The 17,822-nt window shown below is 38.6% G+C and overlaps 1 protein-coding gene across 9 annotated transcripts in view; it reads left to right on the plus strand.

The window, feature by feature from the left end:
* EPB41L3 (erythrocyte membrane protein band 4.1 like 3) overlaps positions 1-12,900 on the plus strand; it is a 554,565-nt gene extending 541,665 nt beyond the window's left edge. For all 9 annotated transcript variants that reach the window (XM_053714936.1, XM_053714941.1, XM_053714938.1 and 6 more), the window contains 3 exons: positions 9,038-9,118; positions 9,611-9,727; positions 11,609-12,900. In XM_053714936.1, the coding sequence (XP_053570911.1) occupies positions 9,038-9,118; positions 9,611-9,721 (192 nt within the window). In that variant the 3' untranslated portion in view covers positions 9,722-9,727; positions 11,609-12,900. The remainder of the gene's footprint in view (positions 1-9,037; positions 9,119-9,610; positions 9,728-11,608) is intronic.
* Positions 12,901-17,822: the final 4,922 nt, after the last annotated feature.

Raw genomic sequence — 17,822 nt, forward strand, 5'->3', positions numbered from 1 at the left:
TATATATATATATATATATATATATATATATTATTTTTAAATGGTACCGGTGTTGTACTATTTACTCTCAGGCAGGACATAGATGAAGATTTCTGCCTGGAAGATTATGATCTTAGCATTTGTAACTAAGGTCCACTGCTGTTCCCACAGAAGCTGAGGAGTACAGGAAAACTTCAGTGTGAGGAACGGTTTCTTGCTATACAGCAATGAGGTATGTTCAGTCATATTTTCTGCATAGACTGTGTTAACTCAGAAAGGCTGACAGTATCCCCATTAGGGGAAGGGTAAGCAGTAATCCTAGTGTTATAAGAGGCTTTACTAGCTTGCATAAAGGGCTTATTTTTTTGGGGCACTCAGTTTGTTTATGATAGAATGGGACAAACGTTTGTGTGTTCTGGGAGTAACGTTTTTTATTTTGATGGGACATTTGCTTGAGGATTCATTTGGCTTATTTGGGGCTGTTATAACCCACATGGATTTCAGACAAGGTTTGTTAGATTTTTGTAGGCCCCAGCAACATCGAGTGTGGTGGGCGTGGCCTATTTTTAAGCCTCAGTTGCGCATTTAGTTATACAGACAAGCAGCAAGCAACTTCTCCAGAGGTCCTGATAGTCTTCTGAGGGCCTAATCGAGGCTTTAACCCCATATTATCGTTCCCTAAGGGCAGGTAGGGCCACAGCAGAGCTGTGGCAAGGTGCTAATAGGGGTTTTTAACCGGTTTTAGACAATTATCAATCCGGTTTTTTCATTTGGGGGTTTATTGCTTATTTACTTGTGGTGCAATCCTTCTAAGGCTTAGTGGGTACACTGTTAAAATTTCAGAAAATTTGAAGCAATTTTAACCTGTTTTGCAGTTTGTGTATGCCTTTTTTTTCTCTTAAAGGCACAGTATCGTTTTTGCAAATTGTGTTTTTTTCATTAAATAAAGTGTTTTCCAAGCTTGCTTGCCTCATTACTAGCCTGTTAAACATGTCTGACACTGAGGAAACTCATTGCTCAATTTGTTTAGAAGCCATTGTGGAACCCCCTCTTAGAATGTGTCCCACTTGTACTGATATGTCTATAAATTGCAAACAGCATATTTTGACTTATAAAAATTTGGCATTAAATGATTCTCAGACAGAAGGAAATCAGGTTTTGCCATCTAGTTCTTCCCAAGTTTCACAACCAGTAATGCCCGCACAAGCGAAGCCAAGTACTTCTAGTGCGTCTAATTCTTTCACCTTGCAAGATATGGCTTCAGTTATGAATACTACCCTCACAGAGGTTTTATCTAAACTGCCAGGGTTGCAAGGGAAGCGCAGTAGCTCTGGGTTAAGAACAAATGCTGAGCCTTCTGACGCTTTAGTAGCCGTATCCGATATTCCCTCACAATGTTCTGAGATGAGGGATTTGCTGTCTGAGGGAGAGATTTCTGATTCAGGAAAGATGTTCCTTCAGACAGATTCAGATATGACGGCATTTAAATTTAAGCTAGAGCACCTCCGCTTATTGCTTAGGGAGGTTTTAGCTACTCTGGATGATTGTGACCCTATTGTAGTTCCAGAGAAATTGTGTAAAATGGACAAATATTTAGAGGTTCCTGTTTACACTGATGTTTTTCCGGTCCCTAAGAGGATTTCGGACATTGTTACTAAGGAGTGGGATAGACCAGGTATTCCGTTCGCTCCCCGTCCTGTTTTTAAGAAAATGTTTCCCATTTCTAACACCATAAAGGACTCATGGCAGACGGTCCCTAAGGTGGAGGGAGCTATTTCTACTCTGGCTAAGCATACAACTATACATATTGAAGACAGTTGTGCTTTCATTGATCCTATAGATAAAAAATTAGAGGGTCTCCTAAAGAAAATTTTTGTTCATCAAGGTTTTCTTCTTCAACCTATAGCGTGCATTGTTCCTGTAACCACTGCAGCTGCCTTTTGGTTTGAGGCTCTAGAAGAGGCTCTTCAGATGGAGACCCCACTAGATGATATTTTGGAAAGAATTAAGGCTTAAGTTAGCTAATTCTTTTATTACAGACGCCGCTTTTCATCTTGCTAAGTTAGCGGCAAAAAATTCAGGTTTTGCCATTTTAGCGCGTAGAGCGTTATGGCTTAAGTCCTGGTCAGCAGATGTGTCATCTAAATCTAAGCTTTTGTCGATCCCTTTCAAAGGTAAGACCCTATTCGGGCCTGCACTGAAAGAGATCATTTCAGACGTTACTGGAGGGAAGGGTCATACCCTCCCTCAGGATAAGTCAAATCAGACAAGGACCAAACAAAATAATTTTTGTTCCTTTCGAAACTTCAAGAGTGGTCCCACTTCCTCCTCCTCTGCTGCAAAGCAAGAGGGGAACTTTGCTCAATCCAAGCCAACCTGGAGACCTAATCAGGCTTGGAACAAGGGTAAACAGGCCAAAAAGCCTGCTGCTGCCACTAAGTCAGCATGAAGGGGTAGCCCCCGATCCGGGACCGGATCTAGTAGGGGGCAGACTCTCTCTCTTTGCTTAGGCCTGGGCAAGAGACATTCAGGATTCTTGGGCAGTAGAAATTGTAACCCAGGGATACCTTCTAGATTTCAAGGATACTCCTCCAAGGGGGAGGTTCCATCTTTCTCAATTGTCTGTAAACCCGACAAAAAGAGAGGCGTTCTTACGCTGTGTAGAAGACCATGGGAGTGATCTGCCCAGTTCCAAAAACAGAGCAGGGACATGGGTTCTACTCCAATCTGTTTGTAGTTCCCAATAAAGAGGGAACCTTCAGACCAATTTTGGATCTCAAGATCCTAAACCAATTCTTAAGAGTCCCATCTTTTAAGATGGAGACCATTCGGACTATCTTACCATTGATCCAGGAGGGTCAATATATGACCACCATGGACTTAAAGGATGCGTATCTACACATTCCTATCCACAAAGATCATCACCAGTTCCTCAGGTTCGCCTTTCTGGACAAGCATTATCAGTTTGTGGCTCTTCCTTTCGGGTTGGCCACGGCGCCACAAATCTTCACGAAGGTGCTAGGGTCCCTTCTGGCGGTTCTAAGGCCGCAGGGCATAGCAGTGGCGTCTTATCTAGACGACATTCTAATTCAAGCGTCGACTTTACAACTAGCCAAGTCTCACACGGACTTAGTGTTGGCCTTTCTAAGATCTCACGAGTGGAAGGTGAACGTAAAAAAGAGTTCTCTTTCCCCCCTCACAAGAGTTTCATTTCTAGGGACTCTGATAGACTCAGTGGACATGAAAATATTTCCGACGGAGGTCAGGAAATCAAAGATTTTGTCCACCTGCCGAGCTCTTCACTCCATTCCTCGGCCGTCAGTGGCTCAGTGTATGGAGGTAATCGGTCTAATGGTAGCGGCAATGGACATAGTTCCATTTGCTCGCTTGCATCTCAGACCACTGCAACTATGAATGCTCAATCAGTGGAATGGGGATTATGCAGATTTATCTCCTCAGATAAATCTGGATCAAGAAACCAGAGACTCTCTTCTTTGGTGGTTGTCACAGGATCATCTGTCCCAGGGAATGTGTTTCCGCAGGCCAGAATGGGTCATAGTGACGACAGACGCCAGCCTTCTAGGCTGGGGTGCAGTCTGGAATTCCCTGAAAGCACAGACTCGGGAGGAGGCTCTCATACCGATAAATATTCTGGCATTATTCAATGCTCTCCAGGCATGGCCTCAGCTGGCTTCGGCCAGATTCATCAGGTTTCAGTCATACAACATCACAATTGTGGCTTATATCAATCATCAGGGCGGAACAAGGAGTTCCTTAGCGATGATAGAGGTCTCAAGGATAATCCGATGGGCAGAGACTCACTCTTGCCATCTGTCAGCGATCTATATCCCAGGTGTAGAGAACTTGGGAGGCAGATTTTCTAAGTCGTCAGACTTTTCATCTGGGGGAGTGGGAACTCCATCCGGAGGTGTTTGCTCAACTGGTTCGACTATGGGGCACACCAGAATTGGATCTGATGGCGTCTCGTCAGAACGCCAAACTTCCTCGTTACGGCTCCAGGTCAAGGGATCCTCAGGCTGTACTGATAGATGCTCTAGCAGTACCCTGGTCGTTCAACCTGGCTTATGTGTTTCCACTTTTCCCTCTCCTTCCACATCTGATTGCCAGAATCAAACAGGAGAGAGCATCAGTGATTTTGATAGCGCCTGCGTGGCCACGCAGGACTTGGTATACAGACCTGGTGGACATGTCATCTCTTCCACCATGGTCTATGCCACTGAGACAGGACCTTCTGATTCAAGGTCCATTCAAGCATCCAAATCTAATTTCTCTGCAACTGACTGCTTGGAGATTGAACGTTTGATTCTATCAAAGCGGGATTTCTCTGAGTCGGTCATAAATACCTTAATTCAGGCTCGAAAGCCTGTTACCAGGAAAATCTATCATAAGATATGGCGTAAATATCTTTTTTTAGTGCGAATCCAAAGGCTTCTGGAGTAAAATCAGAATTCCTAGGATTTTGTCTTTTCTCCAAGAGGGATTGAAGAAAGGATTGTCAGCTAGTTCTCTAAAAGGACAGATATCTGCTCTGTCTATTTTGTTGCACAAGCATCTGGCAGATTTTCCTGATGTTCGGGCTTTTTGTCAGGCTTTAGCTAGAATTAAGCCTGTGTTTAAACCTGTTGCTCCGCCATGGAGTCTAAATTTGGTTCTTAGAGTTCTTCAGGGGGTTCCGTTTGAACCCATGCATTCCATAGATATTAAGCTTTTATCTTGGAAAGTTTTGTTCCTAGTTGCTAACTCTTCAGCTTGAAGAGTTTCTGAACTATCTGCATTATAATGTGACTCTCCTTATCTTGTGTTCCATGCTGATAAGGTAGTTTTGCGTAATTGTTGTTCCTTCTCTGTGTCCTAATCCTTCTTCTAAGAAGAAACGTCTGTTTCACAACTTGGACGTGGTTCGTGCTTTGAAGTTTTATTTGCAGGCAACCAAAGATTTTCGTCAAACATCTTCTTTGTTTGTTGTCTATTCTGGAAAGTGTAGGGATCAAAAGGCTACGGCTACCTCTTTCCTTTTGGCTGAAAAGCATCATCCGTTTGGCTTATGAGACTGCTGGACAGCAGCCTCCTGAAAGGATTACAGCTCATTCTACTAGAGCGGTAGCTTCCACATGGGCTTTTAAAAATGATGCTTCTGTTGAACAGATTTGTAAGGCTGCGACTTGGTCTTCGCTCCATACCTTTTAAAAATTTTACAAATTTGATACTTTTGCTTCTTCAGAGGCTATTTTTGGGAGAGAGGTTTTGCAAGCAGTGGTGCCTTCCGTTTGGGTTCCTGTCTTGTCCCTCCCTTCATCCGTGTCCTAAAGCTTTGGTATTGGTATCCCACAAGTAAGGATGAATCCGTGGACTCGGTACATCATGCAAAAGAAAACAAAATTTATGCTTACCTGATAAATTTCTTTCTTTTGCGATGTACCAAGTTCACGGCCCGCCCTGTCTATTCAAGACAGTTGGTATTTTTTGTTAAAAACTTCAGTCAGCTCTGCACCTTATAGTTTCTCCTTTTTCTTCCTTGGCCTTCGGTCAAATGACTGGGGGGTGGAGTTAAGGGGGGGAGCTATATAGACAGCTCTGCTGTGGTGCTCTCTTTGCCACTTCCTGTTAGGAAGGATAATATCCCACAAGTAAGGATGAATCTGTGTACATCGCAAAAGAAAGAAATTTATCAGGTAAGCATAAATTTTGTTTATTTATATATATATATATATATATATATATAAAGTATCTCACAAAAGTGGGTAAACCCCTCACATTTTTGGAAATATTTTATTATATCTTTTCATGTGACAACACTGAAGAAATGACACTTTGCTACAATGTAAAGTAGTGAGTGTACAGCCTGTATAACGTGTAAATTTGCTGTCCCCGCAAAATAACTCAACACACAGCCATTAATGTCTAAACCGTTGGCAACAAAAGTGAGTACACCCCTAAGTGGAAATGTCCAAATTGGGACAAAAGTGTCAATATTTTGTGTGGCCATCATTATTTTCCAGCACTGCCTTAACCCACTTGGGCATGGAGTTCACCAGAGCGTCACAGGTTGCCACTGGAGTCCTCTTCCACTCCTCCATGACGACATCACAGATCTGGTGGATGTTAGAAACCTTGCGCTCCCCCACCTTCCGTTTGAGGATGCCCCACAGATGCTTAATAGGGTTTAGGTTTGGAGACATGCTTGGCCAGTCCATCACCTTTACCCTCAGCTTCTTTAGCAAGGCAGTGGTTGTTTTGGAGGTGTGGTTGGGGTCATTATCATGTTGGAATACTGCTCCAGCATGGAATACTGCTCCAGCATGATCCCCTCCAAAGGGAGGGGATCATGCTCTGCTTCAGTATGTCACAGTACATGTTGGCATTCATTGTTCCCTCAATGAACTGTAGCTCCCCAGTGCCGGCAGCACTCATGCAGGCCCAGACCATGACACTCCCACCACTATGCTTGACTGTCGGCAAGACACACTTGTATTTGTACTCCTCACCTGGTTGCCGCCACACACGCTTGACACCATCTGAACCAAATAACTTTATCTTGGTCTCATCAGATCACAGGACATGATTCCAGTAATCCATGTCCATAGTCTTCTTGTCTTCAGCAAACTTTTTTCGTGCTTTCTTGTGCATCATCTTTAGAAGAGGCTTCCTTCTGGGATGACAGCCATGCAGTGTGCGGCGTATGGTCTGAGCACTGACAGGCTGAACCCCCACCCCTTCAACCTCTGCAGCAATGCTGGCAGCACTCATACATCTATTTCCCAAAGACAACCTCTGGATATGATGCTGAGCACGTGCACTCAACTTCTTTGGTCGACCATGGCGAGGCCTGTTCTGAGTGAAACCTGTCCTGTGAAACCGCTGTACGGTCTTGCCCACTGTGCTGCAGCTCAGTTTCAGGGTCTTGGCAATCTTGTTATAGCCTAGGCCATCTTTATGCAGAGCAACAATTCTTTTTTTTTAGATCCTCAGAGAGTTTTTTGCCATGAGGTGCCATGTTGAACATCCAGTGACCAGTATGAGAGAGTGTGAGAGCGATAACACCAAATTTAACACACCTGCTCCCCATTCACACCTGATACCTTGTAACACTAACGGGTCACATGACACCGGGGAGGAAAAATGGCTAAGTTAGTACACTGTATGATACTGGTGAGTATCTCTGTACACTGACAAAGGACATACTATGTTATGTAATGAAGTTGGAAAGTAAAGCCACGATTTACAATTATTGTGGGGACTATACATTGTTAATAAGCAAACTTCACTATTTTAATGGTGCTGAGAGTGTACTATTTCTCATGTTACTGAATAATACTAAACTTTACAAATTAATCATGTAACTGCTAGCAGTCTATGGCTCTGTTGCTTTAAAGTTAAGACAACGCTATCAAACTGATGGAGTGTCACCATACTTTGAGAGCTTTGGTGGTTGTGTACACTGGTTTTCAAAAGTTTGGGGTCACTTAGACATTTCCTTATTTTCCATGAAAACATACATGAAATAGGTTTCAATAGGAAATATAGTCATTAACAAGGTTAGAAATAATGAATTTTAAGTGAAATAATAGTGTCCTTCAAACTTTGCTTTCATCAAATAATCCTCCATGTGCACTGTGCAGCAATTACAGCCTTGCAGACCTTTGGCATTTTATTTGCCAGTTTGTTGAGGTAATCTGAAGAGATTTCACCCCATGCTTCCTGAAGCACCTCCCACAAGTTGGATTGGTTGATGGGCACTTCTTATGTACCATACGGTCAAGCTGCTCCTGCAACAGCTCGATAGGGTTGAGATCTGGTGACTGTGCTGGCCACTCCATTAAAGACAGAATACCAGCTGACTGCATTTTTCCTAAATAGTTCTTGCATAGTTGGAACTATGCTTTAGGTCATTGTCCTGTTGTAGGAGGCAGTTGGCTTCAAGCAAGCCGTGTCCACAGTGTATGGCATGGCATTGCAAAATGGAGTTATAGCCTTCCTTCTTCATGGACCCTTTTACCATTTATAAATCTCCCACTTTACCACTGCCAAAGCACCCTCAAACCATCACATTTTATCCACCATGCTTGACAGATGGGGTCAAGCACTCCTTCGGCATCTTTTTATTTGGTCTGTCTCACGAATGCTCTTATTTGTGATCTAAACACATCAAACTGTTGTCTGTCCATAACACTTGTTTCCAATCTTCCTTTGTCCAGTGTCTTTGTTCTTTTGCCCATATTAATCTTCCCTAATATTTACAGAAAACACACAGTTCCCAGAAACCGCTATGTAAAGGCACTTTCCAGTGACATTTTTTCTAGCACCCCACACCCGCCAACTTCAACCCTTCATAACTGCTTTTTGCAGTTTTTTTTTTTTATTAAAACAAATGCTACATTTTTTAATAAAAAAAGAATATTCTTTATTTTGGGGCCAATTGGGGGTTATTTTGAAAATGAACCAGTGATCTGATCTCTGGTTAATTTTTATGAGCACTAATAACCACTTTTAATAGCTGGTTATTTATTGCGCACCCGTAAACAGGCGAATTTGCCAGTTTAAGGGCCTGTGATAAATTAGCACTTCAATTGTAATCTAACCCTAAATGTTTGTCTGAGGAATTCACATTGAAATATTGTCTACAGAAAAAAACAGCAAGTAACGGCTTGTTTGGCCAAACAAAAGCACCTAAAATCAATCCACATGCCAAATTGAACACTTAATAATGCCAAGTGTTGCAGATCTCTTGGAATAACTTAATTTCCATTGTAATTATTTTTTTACAACAGTGCAGTAAAAAAAATATATTTTGATTCTACGAAAGCTAGGGTATTAATTATTACAGATGCTCCTTGTTAACACTGCTCTAATAAACCTGTGTATGTTCTTATAACATAAGAACTGTTTGACAAGAGACTATGTGGGGATTTTATACTTCATATACATTTTTTCTGTCCTGTTTGTAAATAATATAGGCCCACTTTTGAGACATTGTTCACCATAAGTAATAAAAATCAATGTATACATTTTGCTTACTATTCCCTATATATCTCTGCAGACTGTGAAAGGAGGCATTTCAGAGACAAGAATTGAAAAGCGGATAGTGATTACAGGGGATGCTGATATTGACCATGACCAGGTAAAATATTGCAAAGAGAAGTCATGTTATATGTTTACTGGGCAACATTCCAAACGGGCTATACTGGAGTTGCTAATTACACACTTAGTATCTGGCATGTGCAGTACTAGAAAGGTAAACCAAAGTGTGTGAGATTACTTAAGGATCTAAAACTCATCCCTTTCACATCTGACACTGGGCAAAAATGTGCCGTTTTTAATCTATCTTTCTGCCGTTTAAGATTCTCTACTTAATAAAATCTAAAAACCTTCATTTCTATATCATGTGCACATCTTTGCACAGAGCAAAGTCAGTTTGAATGGGTTGATTGCCTACTCTTGCTTGCATGCAACACTTAATTTTTATATATATAATTTATGAAATTATTCATGTTTAATTGTCTTTCCTCATTTGTAAACTGTGTAATTTATTTCATGAATACCCACCTTGCCACTGATCATGCATGTTCCACCTACTTTTTGTTTTCGCCCTTCTGTGGTTTCCTTGCGTTAGGCGCTGGCTCAGGCAATTAAAGAGGCCAAAGAGCAGCACCCTGACATGTCAGTGACCAAAGTAGTGGTACATAAAGAAACAGAGATCACACCTGAAGATGGTGAAGACTGACCACAGGTAAGAAGAATAGATGATTCACCAGCAGCCAAGCATGCGCAAAAGGCAACCAGTTCGCTTATTACATTTTCCCTTTCAATGTTGCATGGACAATATGAAATCAGTAGATATGTGCATTTGGAGGTTTTGAATACCTGCGAATGCAGAAGAAGACGGCAGCTTGTGCCATTCAGCTTTTTTCAAAGCCCAATTTATCCTTGTGAAACTGCAGCAAACAAACAAATATGTTTGAAAATATCCAAATGGAATGCGCCGCCGTCTTCACTTGCATTCAGAGTTATCCGAAATCTCTGAATGCACATATCTAAAAATAAGTCAAATAGTTTCACTATCGGTTCTAAATAATTCTAATGCATGGCTGGCATAGAGTGTTGCATGAGTATATGAATCTGTTTACATACATTTCCTTCATAATCCGTGTCTGCACCATTAACTCTCTACTTTGCAATGATTTATAATTTTTGTACACTTACCTTAAAGGGGCAGTCCTAGAAAACAAAAAACATATTTAAGACTGTGTTACTATTGAAGTAATTAGCTCTTGTCAGAGTCACAATAAGATATCAGACACAAATTAGATTTTTTTGAAATAAAAAAAAAAAATTGTTACTGAAAATATAAATATAATAAAGTATATTCTTAACAACTGTAAAGCAATGAGGACTGCAGGTGCCTGAGACTGTGCCTTTAAATAATCTACTTTCATGATGTCATATGGGACATGGTTACTTCTATCCATTTACATAATGTAAAGTTATATTAAGATTACTGGCAAACTTTGTTCTCTGTCCATGCAAAAGATGATCTGTAGTTACTTTATATGTTTTTAATATATTGTGAATGTTGCACCAGTTGTGGATTGAAATAATTGTTTTAATATCATGACTATTATTTTTAGAGAGTTTTATTTGACTTGATACATGTGATTCTGTTTCCTTTCCCTGCACAAGCATCATGCATACTAACCTGCTATGTACAGCTCCCTTTGTATTGTGCATTAATGCAGGCTGCTTTAAATGCTGACTGTAATAGAATGGCTCAAGTCTGGCTTTTACTTGTACTGTTTGCATTACAAAAATTGTGTAAAATATTAAACATGACTACACTTACTATGTTGTGAAATCATGTGTATAATTATTGTATAATGTGTTACTTTAATGTTTATATGGATTGTTTACATGTTATGTTAGAGACATAAATGATGAATTTGAAATGCACTGCAGTTCATTTTAGATTCAATTAGAAGCCAAGTTGCAAAAAATGTGTTCTTTATGTGTTATCTTCATTTACACGCTCCTCCTTTATTAGTGCATGCTTTGAGGGACATTACACAACATGTCACTGCCAAAACTTGTAGCATGTGTGTGGTGCTTACTGCTGTATTGTTAGTCAAAGTATAACACAAACAATGCCTCTAATAAAATGTGAAATGGACTGCAATTCAGTTTAACTTCAAGCTTTATGTCTCTTTTAATGTAGTCTCCATTTTTTGGGTAATCTCGCTAAACCAATGGTTACGCAGTTTCTTTATCTTCGGGAGATCCATGGCAAAATTTCATGTTGGACTCATAGTTTAGTTTTTATATACATGTGATTTCACAAGAAACATAAAACTCTGTTACTGAAATACAATGATGTTAAAAAAAAATAAACAAATTATATGCACAAAATGTATATATACAAATAAATAAACATACCATAAGCATTTGAGATTATTTTAATTCTCAGCCCTAATCCTTTGTGATGTCCGCTGATATGGTCTGTGACACTCAAGGGTTTCCCAACACTTTGGTTGAGAATACATTCATTTTATTTTCACCGTTATCAAATGTATATTAATTTCCTGTATAAAAGTATAATTGCTTTCCTTCTTGCTTACAGGATTAACGTCATTTACATCAGAAGGAAAACAAGATATCCTGTGCGGAATAACTGACCTATCCTGGGTGACTCTATCTGTGGAAACCTTCAGCCCAGAAGAATTTAGCTTGAACATTCATAAAGACATTGGCAGACATATCTTCCCATTAAAAGCAATGCAATTCAGCATACGCAAATCAGTATTGCATGAAGCAACTATTAAAAAAGCAGCATTTTTATTTAACTCTTCTAAGTTTCCGGTTATATCTGCACGTCCACACACAAAAATAATCCAAACAGTGAATTTATTATAATGCATAAACAACAACTCATGCCTTGAATTTTAAACCAAGCAAAATGTATTAAGTGGTGAGCCTTTGTTTACAAAAAAAATAAAAAATATAATGGAGAATATCTTAAAATGCTAGATGCTGTATAGGTAATGTGTATAATGTTTTACCACACCTTATACGTGCCAATAACACTTTATTCAATAAGCGACTTGAATATTGTATTTGTTTTATTATTATTACCTGATAAACCATGATGAACCCTTAATCCTGTGAAACTATTTAATTGCTGATAAAGTGTGCTTTGTATATCAAATTTAATAACATGGGTTAGTAATTATTTTAGTATTTTAACTTGAAATCAATATCATTTTTTGTCTGCACTGTTAAATTAGAATCAGCTGACACAACAGTTAGCTTTCACAAAAATAGGTGTCTATGTTTTGTGTGGTCCTTTCAAGCAACACATTTCTCCTTAGTTTCTACAGACATACTTTACTTTGGTATAGTCCTGTTGATTTCCTTTGAAGTTTTAGAGGTAAATATTTTATTTCTAAACCTACTTTGTATTTGTTACCTAGTTGAGAGCCAAGCCTTAATCTGTACAGAAATTCTGTGTTCTATATATATATATATATATATATATAGTGTTCCCTAGCTTTACAAATAAATCACTTAATAGGTTCTTTTTCCATAACGTCAGCAACACCACAAAACACAATGAATGTTTGTTTCTGCAAAGTGATAGAAAAGTGATAAATGCATTACAATGAATTGTCCGTATTGGAAACATTAATAACCTGCTTTTGTAATTTGCACTAGCCATGGTTTCTTATAAAATAAAAATTCAAAAATGTAGAAGATACATGAAAAGAAACTACAAATAGTTTTCCAGTTAGTCTAATAAATTTAAAGGAAGTTTAATTTTGCTCTTACATGTGTTGACCCTATGATTGCTTCTGGAGCCTCACAAGTTATGTCCTTGTCTTATTTTGCCAATAAAATGCTGTATATCACACGTTATATTGCTTCTGTGTGTTCACAAATATAGTGCATATGCATATATATGTCTTCATTTACCAACACATGGTGTTATGCACTTTGATGTTTATAAAAGAGCTTGATTAGCTAATATCTCTATTACACTCAGGTTTGTAACAACAAATAAAATAGGAGATGACTCATTTCCAATGGGTTAATATTGATCCACCTCCTCTCTCCCATTTTTTTAAGATTTTGCTTGGAGATGGCTGATTTCCTCAATAGTTTTTTCCTTTCTCTTGCTTTAGGGTTTATTACTTTCAGATAGCGACTTACAGTGCCTGCTCACTGAATTTCACCTCTGTCCTGCCATTCGTCCCACTGCAGAGGTTATTCGGTACAGAGATTTCTCTCATAGTATGTGCCCTGTCCATGATAGTATGTACCATGTGCATTTGAGAGTGGATGAGAATGCTACTGCTCCCCCTTTTGTCTCCTTAAGGATCATAAAACCCATTTTTTTTATTTTATGATTTAGAAAGAGCATGTCATTTTAAACAACTTTCTAATTTACTTCTATTATCTAATTTGCTTTATTCTCTTGATATCCTATGCTGAAAATCATATCTAGATAGGCTCAGTAGCTGCTGATTGGTGGCTGCACATAGATGCCTCGTGTGATTGGCTCACCCATGTGCATTGCTATTTCTTCAACAAAGGATACGTAAAGAATGAAGCAAATTATATAATAGAAGTAAATTGGAATATTGCTTAATATTGTATTCTCTACCTGAATCATGAAAGATAAATTTTGGGTTTAGTGTCCCTTTAACCCAGATTAAAAAGATTTCTATAGTATGCCATTTTCTCTCTCATGTTGCTTCTGTGTGTAGACTCTTTGGAGCTTGTCACATTCTCCTACATCTAGTTTAGCTACTGAAATTGTCCCTCTTATCCTCAAGCACATTCTAGCTTTGGGCTTCAATACAACATTCGCAAGGTTCTTATTGCAGTATATTGAAGTTTTCACATGCTGTGTTCTTTTGTGGCAATGCCAGTATGGATTATACAGGCAAACACTGCATTCTTATCATGTCAACTCAAATATTTTATTTTTACTCTCCCACTTTCTTGCTTAACTTAGCCATTTTTCTAGATTTGAATTGCAAACTATTGAGGAGATATCCCTATTGCAGGTATTTCTATTCTATATAATTTGTTGGAGAAGCTTAACCATAATAAACCTACATAAAATATATGCTAGAAACTAAACACTTCTGCAAAACCTATTACTCTCAGATAGTCATGAAAAGCTTTTCTCCCTTTGTTTTGCTCAAGTGGTATCTGCTATTACTCCAACTACTCAGCTTCTCTGCAGTGGGTCTTTTCGTACTGTCCATTACCCTTAAGACCAATGCTCATTCTCTTCCCTTTCCCACAAGGGGATTTTAACATTTCTCAATTGTTGGATTTTCTTTCAGACAGCTCTGAGAACTCTGACCTACTGGTAAATCTTCTGATATTAACCTGGACTCTACAGATCTGACCATATGACCTTGTGATAACTCCCCCCTGTAGTATATTCCCCAATTTAGTTTTTGACAAAAGAGCACCAGAATCCCTCTGGAGGCTTGTACCACCTTTAAAGATCAAGTAGACCATAAAACTGATTTGTCCTGTGTCAGATTTTGAAGTTATAGGATTTTCTGTCTCCTCTTTAGCCAGAAATATTTAGCTGGTTACAGAATTATTCCAGCAGAAGTCTTTGAAACCTGATGATATATTTTCCAAGTTTAGCCTTAGTCAGTTAGTGAATATCTTCATCTGTGATGCTCCAATAGATGCACACGTATCTTTGAGAGATTCCATGTTGGTAGCTCAAACTGGTAGTGTATTTTTGTATAAGACCTGATCATTGGATAGTTATTCTGAGAGGAAGCCCATGAGTCTCCTATTTAAGTGTGAATAATTGTTGTTCTTCCAGGTCTTGCTCCAAAACAACCCCAAAATCCCTGCAAGCTTGATATCATTTATCTTCAGGGGTCCCCCAATACGAGGTTAGTTGTCCCATTTCCAGGTAATGTGATTTAGCTCTGTCACCAACAAATATATCCAAGGCATTGTTTCCTGTTGTGTTTTTTTGTTTGTTTTTTTTTAAGATAATTTTCCTTACCTATAATTGTTTTTTTTATGATAAAAGCACACTCTTTTGTCAGTGTATTACTTTCTTACTAATACTAGATGAACTCCATTTTGTAATCCAATTCATCCTTCACCATGAGTGTTTTCTTCCTAATGTTGTTATTGTGACCAAAAAGGAAGGATAATACCCTCTTGTCTTGGACCTCAAGCCTCTCAACAAGTTAATAAATGCCATATATTCAAAATGTTGCCCATCTACCTTAAATATGCTCACTTGAATATTTTTTTTGTAATTGCACACCAGGTGGGTGTGTTTGTATTAGAAATACTGTGATTGGTTCATGAATCTTTTTAAACATGTAGGCTAATGAGGCCAGCTGTAACTTTGAAAAAGCTCTGGCGGACGCTTGTGGCTGCTGAGGTATGTCTGAATAATTAGTGTGCACTTTAATTTTGTTATATTTTGATCACACTAGTATACATCCGGAATAAGACTGTAGCCCTTGAACCTTTTTGTGATAATATGTGTGGTATTCCATTCTGTGAAAGTAGATATGTGTTAAGCCCAACTATTACCCAGTATTGTGGGGCTCACCTAATCATAGGGGTAATTACAACAGAGATCTTTTTTACTTGCAGAGTGTGCTACAATGGGCTTCTCAGTGGTAGGCCAGTTACCCTGTTAAAGTTGACAAGTGTGAAGAAATTTGATCCACTTATTTATTGATATTCTCAGACACCCCAGCAGTACTGATTTGTTTTTTGTACTATATACTTTTTAAATGTTTTAATGAGGATATGTATAAACCCAATTTTAAAATCTGGGTGAATAAAAAGTTTTATTTATTGTTTTGGTCTCATCTACATGTACTATTTGTACTGTTATTTAGCATTGACAAGTGTGTGCCTTTAAGGTGTTTCTTTTTTCCTTTCTTTTTGTTATAATTAACTATTTATATGCACCCCCACTTGTCTCATTTGCATTGTATGAATGAGACAAAGCTGGTATTGATGCACTCCTCCTTAATGTTACACTGTTTCCACGTTACAGTGGAGGCTCAATCTTTCAAAAAGTTTTATAACCTCCCTCTACCAGGATCACTTTCTTTTAAATTATCTAAATCTTTTCTCTTATTACAGTCTCACTAATGTTTAATTATTGAGAGACCTTTCTTTCTTGCTTACAGCACCTCTTTCAATAGCATCATTAAAAGTTGTTACTTGTTATCCTTTTTCACATGCTTGCTTTACAACCTAATTTTCTCCATCACCGAGACAACAGTCGTTGTGAGGATTTGCTTTTACCTAGTTCTTGAGGGAGATGGTGCTCAGTAAAAAAAAAATGTAGCTTATTTTTAACTATTGTAATAAACTGTACCTGTGCACACACCATTTTTTAAACTGTTAAATATTACCTGCAGGTTTACTCTGTTTGATCTTCTTTTATTTTCTGGTAGAAGCAATTTGAAAACCAAGATGGCACAGCCTACAACATTCAAGTTAAGCTGATGTGTGAATATATATTTACACGTGTGAATAGTTTCATGACATTACATTATTGCTTTTATTCTTCCCTTTATGTGCATGTACACTCATGGCATACTAAAGTTTTGGTAATTATAATAAGAGATTGTGGGACGCTGCTATATAGGGCAATTGTTGTCAACCTCTTATACCAACTTTCATTGTTTGTGTTTTATAGGTTGCAACCTAAGTTAAAAGAGAAGAAGTTCCCAGGCATGATGGGGACCAAAAGTTTAGGGAAAAACTGTACACAGCAAAATATTAACTCCGATAGATTGAGGTGGGATAAATAAGAGGCAGATTGTACAGGGACTAAATCACTTTATTAATCGCAAATATACATTGGCAAGAAAAAGTATGTGAAGCCTTTGGAATAATTTTTTTTTTTTTGCATGAATTGGTCATAAAATGTCATCTCATCTTCATCAGTCACAAGTATGTGTTTAAGCTAACGACACACAAACTTTATAATCATACATGTCTTTATTGAACACATCCCATTAAACATTCACAGTGCTGTGGAAGAAGTAAGTGAACACTTGGATTTAATAGCTAGTTGATTCTCCTTTGGCAGCAATACCACAACCAACCATTTCCAGTAGCTGTGGATTAGACCTGCACAACGATCAAGAGAAATTTTTTACCACTCTTCCTTACAGAACTGCTTCAGCTCAGCTATATTCTTAGGATGTCTGGTTTTAACAGCTCTCTTGGGGTCATTCCACAGCATTTCTGTAGGGTTACAGTCTGGGCTCTGACTAGGCCAGAAGCCATTCTGTAGTGGATTTACTTCAATGTTTAGGATCATTGTGCTGCTGCATCACCAAACTTCTACTGAGCTTCAGCTGGTGCACAGCCACCGATATTATCCTGAAGTATATATTGATAAACTTGGGAATTCAGTTTTCCTTTGATGATGGCAGGTGGTCCAGGCCCGGAAGTCGCAAAGTAGCCCCAAATCATGGTGCTCCCTCTAACATACTTAAATGTTGGGATGATGTTTTCATGTTGGTATGCTTTGTCCTTTTATACCATACATAGTGCTGCATGTACTTCCCAAACAACTCAACCTTTGTTTCATCAGTCCATAAAACATTTTTCCTGTAGCGTTGTAGAGTGTCAATGTGGTCTTTGGCATTAATGTTATTTTGGGAAAGTAGGGGCTTTCTTCATGGTGTCCTGCCATGGCCACCATGCTTGTTCACTGTTTTCCATATAGTAGACTAATGAACCAGTTCCAATGATTTCTATAAGTTTTTAGATTCCAAGTAGAGGATAGCAGCACCACCAATTCAAAA

Source organism: Bombina bombina, chromosome 5, assembly GCF_027579735.1.
Source record: "Bombina bombina isolate aBomBom1 chromosome 5, aBomBom1.pri, whole genome shotgun sequence".
In the NCBI taxonomy this organism is placed as follows: domain Eukaryota; kingdom Metazoa; phylum Chordata; class Amphibia; order Anura; family Bombinatoridae; genus Bombina; species Bombina bombina.